General features: G+C 34.6%; 1 protein-coding gene across 3 annotated transcripts in view; it reads left to right on the top strand.

Moving 5' to 3' along the window:
* The window catches only part of UACA (uveal autoantigen with coiled-coil domains and ankyrin repeats), a 97,327-nt gene that overhangs the window by 54,229 nt on the left and 23,626 nt on the right, over positions 1 to 19,472 (top strand). For all 3 annotated transcript variants that reach the window (XM_047767195.1, XM_047767197.1, XM_047767196.1), the window contains 8 exons: positions 21 to 154; positions 4,475 to 4,563; positions 7,948 to 8,012; positions 8,798 to 8,855; positions 14,092 to 14,162; positions 14,267 to 14,373; positions 16,552 to 16,733; positions 18,126 to 18,163. In XM_047767195.1, the coding sequence (XP_047623151.1) occupies positions 21 to 154; positions 4,475 to 4,563; positions 7,948 to 8,012; positions 8,798 to 8,855; positions 14,092 to 14,162; positions 14,267 to 14,373; positions 16,552 to 16,733; positions 18,126 to 18,163 (744 nt within the window). The remainder of the gene's footprint in view (positions 1 to 20; positions 155 to 4,474; positions 4,564 to 7,947; positions 8,013 to 8,797; positions 8,856 to 14,091; positions 14,163 to 14,266; positions 14,374 to 16,551; positions 16,734 to 18,125; positions 18,164 to 19,472) is intronic.

The following is a 19,472-nucleotide window of genomic DNA, read 5'->3' as shown; positions in this document are numbered from 1 at the left end:
TTTTTTTTTTCCTTTTGTAGCATGCAGCAGATTGGAACAAATATGATGACCGATTGATGAAAGCAGCAGAAAGGGGAGATGTGGAAAAAGTGTCCTCAATCCTTGCAAAAAAAGGTGTGAATCCCAGCAAACTAGATGTGGAAGGCAGATCTGCGTAAGTATTACTGATGATAATTCCCTAAAGGGAATTTGGTAGATACCTTGGTGTACAAATGAAATTTGTGAATTATAGTTATCAGCAGTTGATTTTAAAAGTCTTTATCAAAACTCATACTATAAAATCTTTCAGATATCACTTTCAAGCATTATAATTTTGTCTAATAATTATTCTTAATTTGAAACATTGTCAAATGAGAGGGAGAATCCTAAAATACACTGACCAGTGGTCATTTGAGTCTAATGACAAACCACAGCCAAGGTTATTTGGTGCATTTTTATTTGGTGCCTTTTTTGCTTGTAAGTATTTTTAGTCCTTGTCGTATTTGATTCTTGAAGCAGCCCTCTAAAAGAAGTAGGAAAAAGTTTATAGAGGTTAAATAAATTGGTCTAGTCTCATTAAAAGTCACAGAACTGGAATGTGAATCCAAGTTTTTTGTCTTGGAAGAATTCTGTAGATTACATTGCCTTTTCCTCTTAAACCTCAAACCATTTTTATATTTGGGTAGCTAATTAAAATCAGAATGTTTAGGGCAGTAGAGAGGCGGAATAACCAGTATGATTTAAGGAGACATAGGTAGTGATCCTACCCTTTTGTTTTTGTGTTACTAAGGACTACTGGCTTGTTTATATGTGTATAATCCAGGTATCTTTTCTCCCACCCCTCCCCAGTCTTCATCATTTCCCTTCCTGTTGAGGACTGGGAGCAGTTGAGTTAAAGGTTAGATCTAGATTCTGTTACCATCCTCTATAAATATAGCAATTATAACCTTATCTCGGAAACCTTCCAAAGTTAGAGGTGAAAAGTCTCATTTCCTAAAATTCCTCTCAGTCTTATACTTTCATAAGTTTTCTTTTCTTTTTTTTTTAAGTTATCATAACCGGAAACAAGATACTATATATAGAAATGAATATTAGGAAGTAAATAGTTAATGTCTGATGTAGATCCCTACCTTAGAAAACTTAAATATTATAGTAAAAGCAAAGCATGACTTAAAAATTAAGTTGTTTATAAGAGCAGTAAACTTTAAGAGGTTCCAGTTTTTTTATACTGTTTCAGTTTTATCAAGTAGACAGTTTGAAAACTACAGAAAATTTGTTATTTTGAGTCCTGCTTCTATTTTTGCTAAATTTTAAGCCATTTATAAGGCCCACAGTATAAATAGTGAAAATGTAATATCTAAAAGTGACTTTTTCTTATTTCTTTTTTCCCAAATGTCAGGATGTTAAAAGATGAAAGGATTCTTTGGGATGAAAATCTTCTGTGAAACCTTATTTCTTCAGTTCTATCCAGCCATGCTTTGAATGTTTTGAATGAATGGTTGCTTAAGTTTTTTAGATTTTTTATCTAAGGGTCAGTTTTGAATGATATTATTTGTATTAATGGTCAGAGTTATGAAAATCTGATATAATTTGATGAATTATGAACTTCAGTTTGTGAAACATTTGAGTAGTATTAGTCTCTGAAGTTTTACTGTAGGAAGAATTCTTTCTGGGATTTACAGGATAAAATATTTTCTTTTTGTTACACACAAATTGAATTCTTTCTTAAAGCATTTTATATTTAGTAAAGTATAGGACACATAAATATAGTTTCTGTAATTATAAAAATAATTTTATTTTGAATGATTTTTTTTATTTTTAATTTTGAAACTTAAGTCAAAGGTAACATTCATAACCTCCATCTAGCTTCAAAATTGAAATATTTGAGGCCTAGCTGTAGTCACTGAAAGTATCTATTTTCTTCCTGTTCACCTCTTTCCTAGGGTGTAGGCCCTTTGCTAATGCAAAATTGGGCAGATTCACCTAGAATCGTCACTGCCACTTAGTAATGGATTCCAATTCTTGTCTTCCCATCCCCTCAAGCTATCAAAAGAACTGTTCAGCCTCCCGACTATTTTCTGTGGAATCAGCAAGTACTCCTAGACAAAAAGTAGCCCCAAGTACCAGACTCACATCTCTGGGCCTCTGCCTTCCCTGTGCACTGAAAAACTAGGTTTTTCACCATCTCCTTAGTTCATCGATACCTTCAAGCAGATGTCTTATTTTTATGCAGATTTTTTAGTTGTCCTCAGAGGTGGGTAGTGTCCAAATTACCTGAATCTTCTATTATAAAAGCAGAAGTACATGTCTTATTTTTAAAAAGAAAACTTAAAGTTGATTTTTTTTAACTGAAAAAGAGTATTTCTATCAAGCAGTTTTCCAGATTTCCTTTACAACTTTATGCATACAATTTAATGCTGGATATCTTCTTTCTGAAGCACATCTGCTATTTATATCACATCGTCATTAATCATTGTAGATTTGCTGTGATTGCTGCCCTTTTAGTACATCATCAGTATAGTGTTATTTTGAAGGAAGAAGTCTTCCAAATTTTGTGAACTAAGAAATGAAGAGAAGCAAACAAAAAATGAAATTTCCTATATTGTTAGAAGACTAACAACCTTTGCTTGAAGGAAATTACTATTCCTTGAAAGATTCCCATGGTATGTTCCATAGCGCAATTCCCCACTTCAGTGCTGTAGAGAGATCCATACCCTCAGCCTTATAGAAATTTAATTCTACTGTAAGGAGAACTTTCGACTTTTAAGAACCACTATATTCCTTTTTATCAGAAACAACTCTTTCTTTCTAATTTAAACCATATGCAAACCTGGTTTTCTTAGTAGTGCTTGATCTCCAGTTTGCATTTATATCCGTCCTAATATTAACAGAGGCATAGCTAAATGTTGTGATATCTAGGAATGAATTTGCAAGCCATCTCCAGATCTTGTCTTTAAGTATTCAATTATTCAAACATTTGTGGGTCCATCATCTGTCTGGTCCTTTAATTGGTTCTGGGAATATAACAGGAAGCAGAACAGACAAAAATCCCTGCTTATATTTAGTTAGTCAAGTGGGAAGAGATTAATAGACCATAAAGAAAGTAAATCTTGAGCTTATATATTAGAAAATGTGTAGTTCTATTTAGAATAATGAAGGCAGGGATAAGGGAGCTAGGAGTACTGAGGTTTCAGGGAATGGGGAAGTGTAAAATTCTTAGAAAGTGTGGTTAGGGAACACCTCTACTGGGAGTGTGCTGTCCATTGTGTCTGAATTCTGGCACCTTGCTGAGCCTTTATCTCTTGGCATCTTCACAAGTTGTTGTGCTTGTTTAGGGTCTGAGTTCAGTGTCCTTTGCCAATGAGTCTTACTCTGTTTACTTAAGTGTAAGTTCTAGTGTGCACAAAATATTTCTATAGATGTTTGCTGATTAAGAAAGTATTAGATGATCAAAGAATCAATGGGACATCTTATCATGTATCTTAAATACTTCATGGCTTAAACTTATTATTTTATTTTATTTTTATTTGTCTTTTTGCCTTTTCTAGGGCCGCTCCTGCGGCATATGGAGGTTCCCAGGCTAGGGGTCAAATCGGAGCTGTAGCCACTGCCCTATGCCAGAGCCACAGCAACGCGGGATCCAAGCCGCATCTGCAACCCACACCACAGCTCACGGCAATGCTGGATCGTTAACCCACTGAGCAAGGGCAGGGACCGAACCCACAACCTCATGGTTCCTAGTCGGACTCGTTAACCACTGCGCCACGACGGGAACTCCCATAAACTTATTTTTTTAAGTAGGCTTAGCTTGCCTTATTGAGAAACTTGTTCTGTTCTGCCTGTGTGTGTGAAATTTCAACCAGCCACATAGGGCTCTGGGTAAAAGAAAGAATCTATGTGGCAGTCCTTGGTACTTTGGGGGAAGAAGATGAGGCCAGATCCTTTATGGCTTTCAAGCGTAGCTTAGCTTGTTGCTTCAAAGACTTTTCTATGCCAAGTTTAATTTGATAATTCTAAAGAGACAGATAAGTGTTTTGATCTGTCTTTGGCCTTAGCATTCTGCCATAATTTCATTTGTTTTGGTAGTTTCAGTATATTTGAAACTAAGCAAAATGACCTGATAGAAAATTTTCAATGCATGTATTAAGGTTTGAACACCAGTGCCTTTTTTATTGAAATAATAAACTATAGAGGTAATGATATTATATTTTCATTTTATAATTATAAAGCTATTGAACATTGAAATATTCCATTGGTTCTAAGTAGGTGTTTCTAGAAATATTGGCCCCCTATGTAAATTTGGATTAAAGCAAGTTTTTCAGTAATACGGGATAAGTTTCTTTTTTCTTGTGTTAAATATATAGGTGTTCTAATGTAGCCTTTAAAATGCGTGTGTATGTGTGTGTGAGTGTTGAATATAAGGTGATATTAATGTAACATTTAAGTTGGCCTTGGGTGGTTACCATGGCATAACAGGTATTTTCTTTTTGTTTAGCTTTCATGTTGTGGCCTCAAAGGGCAATCTGGAGTGTCTGAATGCCATCCTCATACATGGAGTTGATATTACGATCGGTGACACTGCAGGTATGTTTGCCTCCATGGTTAGTTACAAAACAGAGAAGACAAACATTGTCCACTGCTTATGTTCTTAATCAGACTTAAATGTGATTTACAAAGAAAGGGCCTTCACTTTCTGTTTTTAACTAGATGAAGTATGGATGCGGAGAAGAGGGCAAGTACCAGGGATGTAGGAGAAATGATGACTGAACAGATGAGCAGCTGGGGATCTGAGGTCTAGTGCTGGCCTTGGTAGTGTTAGAGGATCCTAAAAACTCGGACTTTAAAGAACCTTTAGGGGCCTTTTAGTTTTTTACACTCACATACTATTCAGTATACAAATCCTTGCTGTCCTGAGGTCTTTTGGCTTTTGGTTAGACATTGCTTGTGATGGGCTAACTGCCTCATAACAAGAACATCACCAACAGTGATCATAACAAGAATAGCTGACACTTATGTAACATGGATGTAGCTACCCTGCTGAGTGCATCACTGGTATTAACTTATCTCATCCTCACATCAAGCCAGGGAGACTGTGAGGCACTGAGCTGCTAAGTAATTTGCCCCGGGTCCTTCAGTGGATGAGTCACAGTCAGAGTCTGTGTTTTTAACCATTATGCCTCATGAGGGGAGCTGTTCTGTGGTTGACTACCTATATTTATTAAGAAGTTATTTCTTTTTTCTCCTTCTTCTTCTTCTTCTTCTTCTTTTTTTTTTTTTTTTGGTCTTTTAAGGGCCACATCTGCAGCATATGGAGCTTTCCAGGCTAAGGGTCTAATTGGAGCTGTAGATGCAGGCCTGTGCCACAGCCATAGCAATGCGGTATCCAAGCCACATGTGCAACCTATACCACAGCTCATGGCAACACCAGATCCTTAACCCACTGAGGGAGGCCAGGGATTAAACCTGCAACCTGATGGTTCCTAGTCAGATTCTTTTCCACTGCACCACAACGGGTATTCCTAAGAAGTTATTTCTTATAGACACTTTAAGCCTGTCTCTTACCTGATCCTCTGCTTAAACTTTGTCACACCTATGGCTGTCTTTTAAAATCTTACAGCATAATTTTGCACATCACAAGAGAGACTTTTAAGTATTTGAATATAGCTATTGCTTTTCTTCAGTGATTGTATTAGTTTTCTATTCATCTGGACAATCATTCTCAATTCTCTGGGACTTTTGGCAGCTTATTTCTCTGCACTTCTACTTTGTTTTCCTATTAAATGTGGGCATTGACCTAGAGCAGAGAATTTCCTTAACAACTTTAGTGTTTTATTCTATACGCCATGTATGGACAGATAAATATAGTAATGTTAACCAGCATTGTGTTTAGAAATGGAAGAAAAGGGGAAGGAGGAAAATCTCACTAACTAAAGGTACATCAAATTTTTAATTAAAAACCAAACTCCATTTATTTGCCACCTTTGATTAAACAAAAACCTATTTATTATATATATGTTTTCCATTGATGTAGAAGAATGTTTATTTTTAGAAATTTTGGACTAATCATACCTTTTCAGAACTCATAAGACTTTCTGTTTCCAGTTCAAACAAGTGTCTTATTTTTCTCTGTGTTCTTTCTGCTCTTGATATATTTGCCTAGTGGCCAGTCTAGTGAGTTTTGCTCTCCCTCCTTTGTTGCAGAGGAAGCTCAGATGCTTTTCCAAGCTCAGCAGAAATCATTTCATATGCTGCATTCTGACATAACCTGCTTTGCCCATTTTGTCTTCTGTTTTTGCTGTTGTTTAGTTATATTTTTATTTAATTTGTTTAATTATGTTTTTCTTCAGAGTTGTCCCTTCCTAAGAACAAGGACCTTGTCTCATTTACTGTTATATTATCTGCTCTAATCCAGTTATGGATATCTGATAAAAATTTGGTCAATAATCTTTACATATTTTGCCTTAACTCCTTTATTTGCTAGCAATACAAAAGTGGATTGAAAATAACCAGAGTTCAGTTTAGTGTTGTTTTGAGGTATTGTGACCCAGTTTTTGCCAGGCATATGCCTTTGGTGTACTTCATGGTGGTGAGCTCTAGATGTGATGGTTCCATCATTTTTGCTGCCGTATCTCAAGTGGCCAGATTTGGTATTTCCTTAGTCCTGACCTGACATTTTTATGTGACCAAGTTTCTGTGGTATTTTGCTGAAATAAGGGGCTGTTGCCACTGTGTGTATTCCTACCATCCACTCCGTGTTCTCTCTTACGTCCCTTGTAAGCAAGCACCAGTCATTCTAGTTACTTTTCACAGCATAAAATAGTTCTAGAAAATCTGTCTGTGAACAATAGCCAGTTCAAATTTGAAATTGTCACATGGGATTTATTTGTAACTAGAAGATGTTTAGGAGTGGTTGAATATGTTGTATCTGTTAAAAGGTCTGGACTCACTGCTTTTTGTTTTAGAATCTGTTAGCTACACAGAAGTGATCAGACCTAGGAAAACTTACTGACATATCTAAACTCATATAAAACTGAATGAGAGCTAAAAGTCAATTTATTCCTTTAGGATGAACAGAATTTAAATTACTTCTTTTCCAGCAGAAAAATCTACTTGTGAAGTCCAGTCATGTTTAAAGAAGTTTGTGAAGTTAGAGGGAAATTAAGAGCATTAAAGATTGGAAGCTGGAATAGTCTGGTGGAACCCTTAAATTTTTCACAATTCAAGAGAGATGTATGTGTAAAGAAGTATTATTAGGAGAAATAGGGTTTAGAGGCAGAGTGTTCTCTGCAGATTACCTTCTTCAGTACTCAGAGTTAGCCTTCCTGATTATCTGATAAAGCTTGTCCCTCTCCCCCTTGTTTTTTCCATTATATTTACATATTTTAATCATGTATATGAATAATTTTCTGATTTTCAGAAACAGAATCTCATTGTAAACTTTGAATTTTAATTGAAAACTAAAAAATTCAATTTTAAAATTTCAATTTCAGTTGAAAATTAACATAAAAATTAGTTAGATATTACCCTTTCTCTTTCCTTTCTCCATGTTAGTATCCATACTGCCTATTTGGAAATGTTATGTGAAATCTAGCTATCTTTCTTTCCCTCCTATCCCCATTTCTTCTTTTCCACTCTTCCTCATTCTCTCCCTTCCCTCTATGGCAGTGTTTAATTACTTATTCTGTCTCAGGCACTATTCCAAGTATTGGAGACAACAGTAGTGCATAAGACAAAATTCTTGCTCTTCAATGAGCTTTTATGTTTAATTTTTCTTTCCACCTTCGCTGTGTTAGTATGTGCATTATCTCTAAATAAAATATGAAACTGAAACATCTTAGAAACTTAAAGCATGTCTGCAAATGAAGTAGTCTTTCAACTGATTTTGGAAACATTAATCATATTTCTGTGGAAAATTCACATATGAAGAAAATAACCCTTATCATGTATTTAAAATTATTTCTTTTCCAGGGAGGAATGCTCTTCATCTGGCTGCAAAGTATGGACATGCATTGTGTCTACAAAAACTTCTACAGGTAGTAAAATTGGTTAATACTTTGACTTTTTTACTTTGACTGCAAATATGTTTTTCAGTGTGGTTTTGGAGTTTGAGATCAAAGAAAATAGGCTAGCTTTGACTATCAGCTTGCAGAATATTTTTTTCATCGTTTGTGAAAGAATGTGAACAATAAAGAGCACAAACTCTGAGGGAAGTGAATTGCATAACTTAGTGTATTAAAAATAAACAACAAAGACTTGACCTTCCTGTTGACATTAGCTGGAGATCGGAATTTTCTGTTGTCTGGGATATGACTTGAGATAAAGTGATACAGCATAGGATCTATATATTTCTTTATAAACATCAATAACTTGGACTACAAAATAATGTCATTAGTTAAGCTGGTAATCAGGCAAACATAAAAGTCTATGAATAATGGGCTAAATTAGGTTTTCAGTTAAAGGGTCTAGGCACACATTTCCTTAAACATGTTTGCTGCTAAGTTTCACAGCAGAACTCATTGGTTTTTTCTGATTCAATTGTTCAGGTTTTAAGTCTTGCTGAAAAAACCCCAAACAATAAGTTTCTATAGCCCACGCCATTGTAATGTACCATGTGTTTTCCTGTTTGGTGGGATACTTTTAAATTTACAGTATAATATTATTATATTTGTTGCATGTCAAAATATTTATGGCTTGTCTAGTATTCTTTAGAGTTTTTGATAAGTGGAATATTTTAAGATTAAATAACAGCTGTTTGAGTCTCAATATTTAATTTGAAAATAAAACTTTTATTGATTACTAAATTTCTATGTTTCAACAGTACAATTGTCCCACTGAACATGTAGACCTGCAGGGAAGAACTGCACTTCATGATGCAGGTAAGCAAAAGTTTCACTTGGATTTACACAAATGTTTGTTAAATTGGCTAGGCGTTTAAATTAATTTCAAAATTTATCATGCATATATTTGTATAATTCATGAGGAGGCAGAATGTTTGAATTTTTTATTTGTTCAAACTTGAAACTTATTAGATTGTGTAGTTTAAAAAGATTCATTCAGCTAATATTTACAGGCCAGTTTGCTGGATACTAAAAGCCCAAAGATGAATAAACCATAATCCTATTCTCACAGAGCTGTAAGTACCATGTGTATGTTTGGAAATGGTAGGATAAATGGGAAGGGGGATGAGTTTTCTTTTAAAAACTGTATTTACCTCATTAACATGTTTGAACCTCATTTTCCTCATCTACAAAATGAAGTTAATAATACAACTGCAGTAGTGGTTATAACTGAATCATGAATAGTGCCTGGCATGTAGTCATTTCTTAATTAATAGTGGTGGTGCTTCTTTTGATTTAGAAGTGTCAGTGCTGAATTTCATATCACTATGATGTGCTCTGTTTTAAAAGAGATTTATGCTAGTAATTTCATAGATTTTATTAACCATATGGTATATCAAAATTTATATGCATTATTCTTTAGGTATCTTAAAGAAAATGCTTAGAAAAATGTTAGATATTTAAAGATTTTTGGAATGTAAGGATAGTCTGACCCCTGATGAGATTCTTCTAAGGCTGAAATTCCTGGTTAACTAGAAGTTCAAAGGATTAAAAAAAAATTAATCAAAAAAACCCTACTCTTTCATGTATATAGAATATCTGTGGTAGATTAGAGTGGTCTCTGTTAAAAATATATTAGACTTTAAATTTCCTTCAAACATTGGTACCTTGATTTGCTTTCTTTTTTTTTTTTTTTACATTTTATGTACTTTTATGATAATCTCTCACACAGTGTGCTTTTTTCTTTTATTTTGGTATAGAGTAGCATTATTTGGAAAGCATTTTTACATACATTATCATTTGAGCCTCACAGTGACTCTTGTGAGTTCCTATAGTTTTGTTATTTTATATTTTATGATAATTTTGCATTGCTATTTAAATAAACACAATTAATTAAAAAATAAAAACATTAACCTAGATTTATAAAAAATAAAAATACAAACCAAGAATTCATTAACAAGATTGTATAGTCATAGAATTATCAGAACAAATTTACAAATTAAATTTAAAATCATAAAAAAATACAATTTATTTTTGTAGTGTTAATTTTTTGTGCTTGATGGAAATTTTAAAATGTTCTTTCTGCTTAATGAAGTACGAATAAGTGTCATGTGATATATCTATTCTACCACCTTTCCATAGTTGTTTTTTAAATCCATCAACCCTATTAATAATTATGTTTTAAAATTATTAAAATATTTTTATTACAAACATGTAAAACATAAAGTTAGAATATTGTGTTAAAACACCTAATACCCTTCATCTAGCGGTTGTCATTATATGGCCAATCTTGATTCATCTATACCACCACCCATTATTCTACTGGCATATTTTAAATCAAATCTGAGACATCCTATAATTTTATCCATAAACAACTCAGTTTTTATCTCTGAAAGATAATGATTCTATTTTGTAACCTAAGTGTAATACCATCATCACACCTAATGCATTTGAAAATGTTTTCAATGTCATGTAGTCAATTTTCAACTTTCTCCAGTTGTTTTTACTTTTTTAAATGTTTTATTTAGGTATAATTATTATATAAAATTGTATGTAATTATCACATAATGTAATATAACAATGTATTTCACATAATTAACAATGTGATCTTACATACTTTAAAATATATTAAGAAGATAGAATACTTTGATAGGTATTCTCACCTAAAAACCAAAAATGAAACCCAAACAAAATACACATATATAGACAAAAGGACATAAGGAAATTTGTGGAAGTGATGCATATGTTTAGTACCTTGACCGTGGTGATATTACAGTGTATGCATTTGTCTAAATGCATCAAAATATGTACATTAAATGTGTATGATTTTTTGTATATTATAGATTTTATTATCACTGTTTTTAAAACTGATAAAAACTGGACCAATGCAGGTGAAGTTAGAATGAGCACTATGTTGATGTAATAAATGAACTCCAATATCAGCTCCTTATTAAAAAAATGTTGAGAGGAATTGGTTGGCAGGTGGCTCATTCATAAAGTGAATTCTTTCCATCCTGTTGCTCCACTTTCCTCTGTTATCTTCCTCTCATCTGCTCATGGAGCTTCTACTCATCAAATTATAGTCACATCCGTGTTCCAGCTAGCAGGAAGGGGAAAGAGAATAGGAGAGCACATGGCCATAGTCTAAGGCCCAGATCTGGAAGTGGTAAATAGCCCTCAACTCGTAATCGATCTACAGGCACAAAGTCAGTTAGTGGTATTTATCTGCAAGGGAGGCCCAGAAATGTAATCTCTAGGTACTAGTCATGTCACAGCTGCTACACTGTAGATGAAGAGAAGAACTGGTGACAGATTGGTAACAATTGCCACAGTCCAGTCCTCTGGCCTTCCAAATATTCCTGCACCCTCTACTTCCCACATATAGAACTTTTATCCCCTCCCCAAGGGAGAAGATACATAACCAATCCAGTTACTAAAGCCTCCAAAAAGACTGGGATTTCTGTGTGATGTGCTCCTGTCTCTTTTTGGCTCTGAAATGGCTCTTCATGGTCAAAGAACAGGGATCTGCTCCTCACAATGTATAGTGATAGAGCAAGATAAGTAAAATAAAGACTCGCTTTCAGTAAAAGGAGAACTGGGAAACACACAGCAGTCACTAGTCAGTGGCAGATATCAAATGCTGCTGAGTGAAACTGCAAAGGCTTTCGACTGAGGTCTTGGAGTAAATTTTTTGGTTAACTCCTCCAGATGCCCCCTGGTTCTCTTTTCTGGAAGAAATCCCTTATCACTGTGGATTCTAGCTCTGACTTCTGAGAGCTTCTTACTTGTTCATTATCCTCTAGGATCACAGGTAAATTGGATGTTGGAAAGCCCTCTACTGAGTCAGCTTAAGGGCAGGAAGTTACTAGTCTTAATTGACTAGGCTTTTGGATTTGGGAATAGTATATTTCCTCAGAACCTTGGTAGGTTTCTGGCCTATTTGTTGCCAACACTTCATATGCCAGGAACCATTTCCAAAGTTGTTTTCTGGACATAAAGTTCTTGACCCTCTTTTATTTCTTGTCTTTATTACTATACTCATGATTTTCTACCTCGTTTTAGTACTGCTATCTCAAAGTCATCTGAAATAATAGTCTTGAATGGGAATATAGTATTCTCAATCTGATCTTTATTCTAGGACTGAATCTACTGAATCTTTTTTTTTTTCCCCTCATTTGTCTGTCTTTGAGAAAAGTTGTGACCAATGATAGTTTTATATCTTGCTGGTCTAGAGAAACAATTGGCTTCTCCATACCTGTGAGGTCCCAAATATCTAGACACTCTCTATTCCTTTCCATCTGTGTTCATAACTAATTCTAATTTGACCTCATCTCCTTCTTATAATACCTTCCTTAAAGCAGTAAGCAGCTGCCAATATGCACTAAAATTTGGCTTTTCTATTGCCTCACCTAGAAAGAATCCATAGTCACATGATATACCTTGTAAATTAGCACAGATGATAGATCTATCAAATGTTTTGCCACAGCATGAGAAAAATCACAAGATTTGTAGACCAAAATATGTTTGCTGACCACCTAGTACCCAACCACTAAACCAGTACCATATAATTTAAGTTTTTGTTACAGCAGCACTGTAACAATTTTTACTCCTGAATAACAATTTTTATCTTGGTTAGGGATAAGGCTACACTGCTGTGACAAAATAACATTGGCTTAAAAAAAAAAAAAAAAAAAGCACAGAATTTCCTTCTTGCATGTCATAGCCTAGATGATCCACTTGGCTTGTGTCTCTGCTATATATGGTCATTCAGGGACCCAGATTTCTTCTATTTTGCAGTTCTACCATTGCCTGGGGTATTGTCCTCATCTTTAAGGCTGAAGCTAATATCAGGCACCTGTTTTCCTGCTAATAGGAAGAGAAAAGATTATGGAGGAATGTATAACTACTTTTTAAAGCTCTTCTCAGAAAGTAGCACGCATCCCTCCTGTCAGATTTCACTGGCATGATCTAACTCATGTGGTCATGCCTGTGTGCACAGGGGACTGGGAACTGTGGGCCAAGTGAGCCACCCTGTGCCCGGCACAGTTTTATTACCATGGAAGAAAGGGTGAACAGTTGGTACTCTCCATCATAGTACCTTTGGTACGGACTTTACTTACCCAATGTAGTGTAACTCTGGAATTTTTTATGCTTTACATTTTTTTCATTCTTATTTTTAATTGGGCCTGAATGATTGCAGTTTTACAATTAATGTATTGTTTCATTTATCTTTCTTTAAAGATAGATTATATATTTTATAGAAAAGACTTAAAGACAGCAGAAATGAAAACTTTACTTGATTTTTTTTTTAATGCATGTTTGGTTTTATTTTATTGAATTTCCCCAAAAAAGAAAAAAGAACACCAACCTAGTACTTTTTGTGCATATAACCTAGTATCAACTCATAAAACTTTTATGAAAACTCAGGGAGAGTGTAAACATGATCTTATTTCATGAATTTAACAATTTTTTCCTGATGTAAATATGAAATCTGTTGGTCAGAGAAAAAGCATCATGTGACTTTATAATACAGTTTTTAGCAAAATAACCCTGCTTTTTGCAACATGAAGGGCAGATATTGCAGTCTCTGCTTTGAAAATGAAATATAAATTGTATGAGTCATACTTTATTTACTGTGGCTTTTCTATTAAAAAAAAAAGAGTGTGATGCTTAAAAAAAAAAAAACAACAAACAACTGAGCTGACACTTCAAGGATTCAGTCAGTTATAGCCATATTTTAAAATATACTATAAATAGAAAATTTGTTTGATTTTCATCATCAGTGTTTGTTTACCTTCATATAGAAGTATGTTCTTATCTTCTGCAGGGATGACAGTATTCCTTGGTCCTATTAAACCAAACTAAATTTACAAGACAATCTTGTTTAATCCATTTTCAGAGAGAAAATTGATGCTAATAATGCAAAACTGAGAGTGAAGGATGTGAAGCTTGGTACTTTAGGGACTGAAGAATTTAGGCCTTATATGAACCTGGCAAAACACCACGTGTTACCAACAGATGTTCACCATTTATCATTTTCCTTTGTTCCTCATAGCCATGGCAGACTGTCCTTCTAGCATACAGCTGCTTTGCGACCATGGGGCCTCAGTGAATGCCAAAGATGTAGTAAGTCAGCTTATGTTTATTCTCATTTCAACTCACGTATTCTAACCTCCGTTGTTTCGGGAGATTTGTTGTCTTAATTCTGTCTTACTTTTCTTCTTGCTTAGGATGGGCGGACGCCACTTGTTCTGGCTACTCAGATGTGTAGGCCAACAATATGTCAACTGCTGATAGATAGAGGGGCAGACATTAATTCCAGAGACAAACAAAACAGGTAATTCTTTTATCACAGCTCCCCAGACACCAGCTGGATGCACAGTGATCCTGAAGCTCTGCTGCTGTGATTTGGCCTTTTCATCCCCTGTGGTTCCCCCTCCTGGGAATTAGCACCCACTTCTTATTTTTCATCTGAGTCAGCTGAGGGAGGAAGAGAGAAATAGGGGATGATGACAAACTCAAAATACAGGCAGTGATTATGGCCTGTGTTTGGGTCAAAGGACTGAAGAAAGAGGAATTATATCCTAGTTATTTTGAGCTTAAAAAAAAACCCTTAATGAAATGGGCTTTAATAAAGAAGAAAAATTAAAAATTGCATTTATAGCCTACTTCTTCATTAGTGAATCTTTTGAGAGTAAAGTGGTTTCTGGGTGTCCTGAAGTTGATATGTTTCCGTGTAGATGGTCTCAAGATGTTTGCTTCCTCTCTGCCCAGCTCAAGGCCACTGCCTTTTCTGAAACTGAGTTCATTTCTGTACCCCAATACAGATTCCCTTAATTTCTTTCTGCATCTGAATTTGGTGTTATTTTAGTTGGTATGCACTAGCAGTTTCTATCTGTAATTTTTTCCCCTGTCCTCTCTTCTGGGTCTGTGTATCATGCTGCTTGCTGTGTTATAATTCTGATGTGTATAGTCACAGAGTTTCTGACAACAAAGTATCTGAAATGCATCCTTTTCACCAGTTGAAGCCTTATAATAATTTATGACAGGTTTCTGAAATTTTTTAGATAACTACTGCTAAAATTGTTGGTTTCATTTGACAGTTTTATTCTTCTAAACATGTATTCTATTGTTTGTAGTTCACTGGAAGTAGAAAGTATAATAAAATAGTCTTTGGATGTCAGATTTTATAGCTCTGATTTTTTCTATTGTTCAGCCATCTCGAAGGAGGAAATTCTTAAGTAATTAAATCATTAATGTGATTTTTAAGAAAGTGGCTTTTTTATATTCCTTTGTTTTTGTGATACTATAATCTGGCTCCAAGCATGACTAAGAAAATTTGATTTAAAAATAAATTTTTTAGGGTCAGAGAGGGTTGATCTGGTTGATCCACATATATAATGCCTTATTTTTTAAGTAGAGCTTACATTTTTCCAAGTACATTTGTTTCTGTTTTGCATTGGACCTTCACCAAAAAACTCAATGAGGTAGGGCAATGTGTATTATATTTAGACAGATAGCACATGGTTTTAAAGATAAAATATCAGTTTTTGACGCTCTTTGTTTCTTTTCTTCCTGTTTTTGTCTATAACATTTTTCCCTAATAAGAAAAACTTTGTTAATGCCTATTGTATATAAAATTGCATTCCAGCAACTACTGGAATGTATAAAAGAGATACAGAGCGTAGAGTATAGAACAAATACAGAGTAAAGGCAAAAATCAGTTTCCTCATGAAATCTAGTATTCACAGTTGAAAACAGAGTTATATGTAGGATAAGTTGCTTCATTCCATTGAGTGTTTATTTCCTCAGCAGTAAAAATAGAGAATTTCTAGGACCTTCTAAATTTCCATAATAATTTAATTGTTACATTATTACAATTGGTCAACATACTATTAAATGTTTAATTGCTAATGATTCCATCATGGCAGAAGAAGCCAATGATCCATGATAAAGGAGTTAATTGAGGAAGGTTTATTTGAGAAGGCAAATTTTAAAATTAAGTATGAAAATGTGAAGGAGATATATGGAGAAGAAAGGCTCTTCTAAATGGAGAACAGGAACAGGAATTTGATTCTGTTTTGGAGTAGAAGGGATTCATTGGGGAAGTTTGCATGGTGTGTTTCACTTCACAAAGTGATTTAAAAGTTTGGGTTTATTGTTGTAGGTTTTGCACAGATAGGCTGACAGTTATGGAAAATCATCATGGCACTTTACTTGTAGGTCATAGAAAGACTGGAATAAAGGAGGTTAATTTGGTAGTAAAAGTTACAAACTTATGTAAACTGATGTAAAATGTTATTAGTTCTGCAAACTGAGACACAAAGCAAATGTTTTTATAAATGCAATGAAGTTAAAATACAAAATGAAAATATGAAGTCAAATATGTGTCTGTAACAATTATGACTTTTTAAAGTAATATCTGTTCTTTAAGAAAGGGTCCTCTGAAAGAGATTTCTGAAATATTTTCCTGGGTCCTTCTCAAGGTCTTTTGTTCTTCTATCTTCCCTTCTAGGACTGCTCTCATGCTAGGTTGCGAGTATGGCTGCAAAGATGCAGTAGAAGTCTTAATGAAAAATGGCGCTGATGTAACCTTGCTGGATGCCCTTGGTCATGATTGTTTTTACTATGCAAGAATTGGCGACAATCTGGATATTCTGACCTTACTGAAGACTGCATCAGAAAATACCAACAAAGGTATCAGCAGTTTCTGTCACTAGAAAATTTAGTCCAGGTTAATAAAGAGCTACTTGAAAGGATTTAGATAGTAGAACTACAGTTTGTAGGGGGCAAAACATTCCTATGATAAATACTATTGGTTCACCTCCCTCTTTGCCTCAGCTATGAAGACTGACATTGTATTCACTTGTTTTATGGTCCAGTTTTTCTAGTCAACCCTACTCTACTGTGGAGTAATTTATTTATTTATTTATTTATTTATTTTTTTGTCTTTTTGCTATTTCTTGGGCCGCTCCTGCGGCATATGGAGGTTCCCAGGCTAGGGGTCTAATTGGAGCTGTGGCCGCCAGCCTACACCAGAGCCACAGCAACGCAGGATCCGAGCCGCGTCTGCAACCTACACCACAGCTCACGGCAATGCCGGATCGTTAACCCACTGAGCAAGGGCAGGGACCGAACCCGCAACCTCATGGTTCCTAGTCGGATTTGTTAACCACTGCGCCACGACGGGAACTCCCCTGTGGAGTAATTTAAAAACTGAAAAGAATGGGCCAAATCATATGTTTTACTAATATATATATTTTTTGATGGGGGGGTGGAGCTCTTAAGCTCTTTTATCTTACAAGGCTTTAAAGAAAGAATCATTGTTTAAACATGTATATAAAATATTCAGCCAAGATTTATTAAATACTACTTGTGCCAAATATTTTTCTATGCTTAAGAGAAATTGGAAAGTACAGAAAAGTATTTTAGTAAAATTAGCCACTCATCCTACCACCAAGGCACCTCTATTAACATATTCTTCCAGTCTTTTCTCCATGCGTAAAATTGAGGTCACCTATTTGTGAGCTGTAGATTACTTTTTGTGTAATGCAGTTTGAAGGCTTTTCCCCCATAAATAAATATTTCTTTCTACAGTATGATTGTTATTGATGTGTAAAATTCCATCTATTTAATTTAATTATCAATTTTCTGTAGTTGTTATTTAAATAATCATTTAGTGACTACTATCCTTATGCATAAATATTTTAGCATATTTTTACTGTACCCTTAGGATCACTTCCTAGAAATTGAATCAGAAGATTTCAACTTATGTACATTTCTTTAAGCTTTTGATAATATATATCAACAAGTTGCCTTCTAATTTAGGAGTGTTTTAAATTTTGCATTTTTCACTTGCCTCCCCTCTCTAGCATGAATATTATCTACTGAGAGGTCATAGAAAAAAAAACACTTTGCCAATCTGATAGGCAAAGGTGATATTTCAGTCTTTTAACTGTAAGTTAGTAAGCTTTAAAATAAACTTTAAATTTTATTTCTTTAATATTGACTCAATTATATAATTAGGGAATGCATGTCTACCCAGTTAACCTGTTCCTCTCTCTCCTCTCTCTCTCTTTAAATCTTCAGGGAGAGAACTTTGGAAGAAAGGACCATCTTTACAACAGGTTAAAAAAATTACATGTATTGTACAAGTTAAGTGCTTAGTAAACGTGGTTAGTGGTTATATAGAACTATTTTGAGTTTTAAATGCATGTTGTTCTCTCTCTTCAGTTAATTATGCCCATGTAGAACCTAGGTATTGAGATCCTGAGGCTTTAACCAGATCCTGGCACTCAGCTTGAGACAGAGGGTCTAATTACAATGAATGTATCCAATGGGAAATATCCTGATTGCTGGCCTTGAACATCCAGTTCTTTCAAGTATGAAATATTGCACCTTGTTGAGATCCTTAGATGATGAATTTCAGCCTGGCAGGCCATAGACAGTTTCTTTCTACTCTCCCATAGTAACAAAGCTGAATATCTTCTGTTGGAAAATTTTTCAATGCAATAAGAAATGAAAAAAACAGAATTCAAAACTAATTATATGTGATCTCAATGTCACTGTTAACATTTTGATTTCTTTTCCTTTTTCTTCTTTTTACCTTCTCTGTGTATTTAGTTTAATGAGGATCGTACCTTAAAAAACACAGTGCATGTGTGTTTCATACCTTGCACTATTATAAATTCACTCTTTAACCCTGGTTTTGTATCTAACTTTCAGTAGATGTCTAACCATTTCCCATAATATCTTCGAGTTAAAGTGAGTGGATTTGCTTTAGGCACTCTCACCGTCTTGCCCCAAGCGAGTGTAGACAGCTCTCCTCTTCTGCTGGCTCTTCCCTTCCAGGCTTTCAGCTTTTCTCTAGTGAGAGGGGCCTGAGCACTTCCAAACCCTGAAGAGAAAGTAATCAGGTACCTTCTGAGTGATCCTGTCATCATTCTGCATCATTTCTCTAGCTCACACCTTTTCAGTCCATCAGAATTAAGTTCTAAGTCCGTGCATGGGTCATGTCTGCTGTCACTTTTCTTTTCCACTGGAGTAGCTGTCTTAACCTTCTCTCCCATTCCTCAGATACCTAAGTGGGAGTGGAGGGAAGTAAAATGTGCATTCTTACATCTATCCTAGCCATCTCACATAGAATCATAGAAAAATGATTTCTGAAATATACAGGTATTTAAAATAAAGAATTATTGAATATTAATATGGGAATGGTATCCTGCTTAGTGCTCTAGAAGTTATCATGGAGTTAATATTCTGCTAAGGACAGTAAAACTCATTTGTTTCTGCTGTTTATTAAATACATTAAAAATATCTGCTGTAAATAGGACTTATTTATGTATTAAGGTGCTTATAATCCTTTTTATCAATTAACCTATAGTATAGTTTAAAAAATAAGATGTATTCAGTTATTTACTATATGCTCATTACTAA

This window comes from Phacochoerus africanus, chromosome 2, assembly GCF_016906955.1.
Source record: "Phacochoerus africanus isolate WHEZ1 chromosome 2, ROS_Pafr_v1, whole genome shotgun sequence".
Lineage (NCBI taxonomy): Eukaryota > Metazoa > Chordata > Mammalia > Artiodactyla > Suidae > Phacochoerus > Phacochoerus africanus.
The sequence above is the reverse complement of the archived record's forward strand: the minus strand, read 5'-3'. Positions and strand labels throughout refer to the sequence as shown.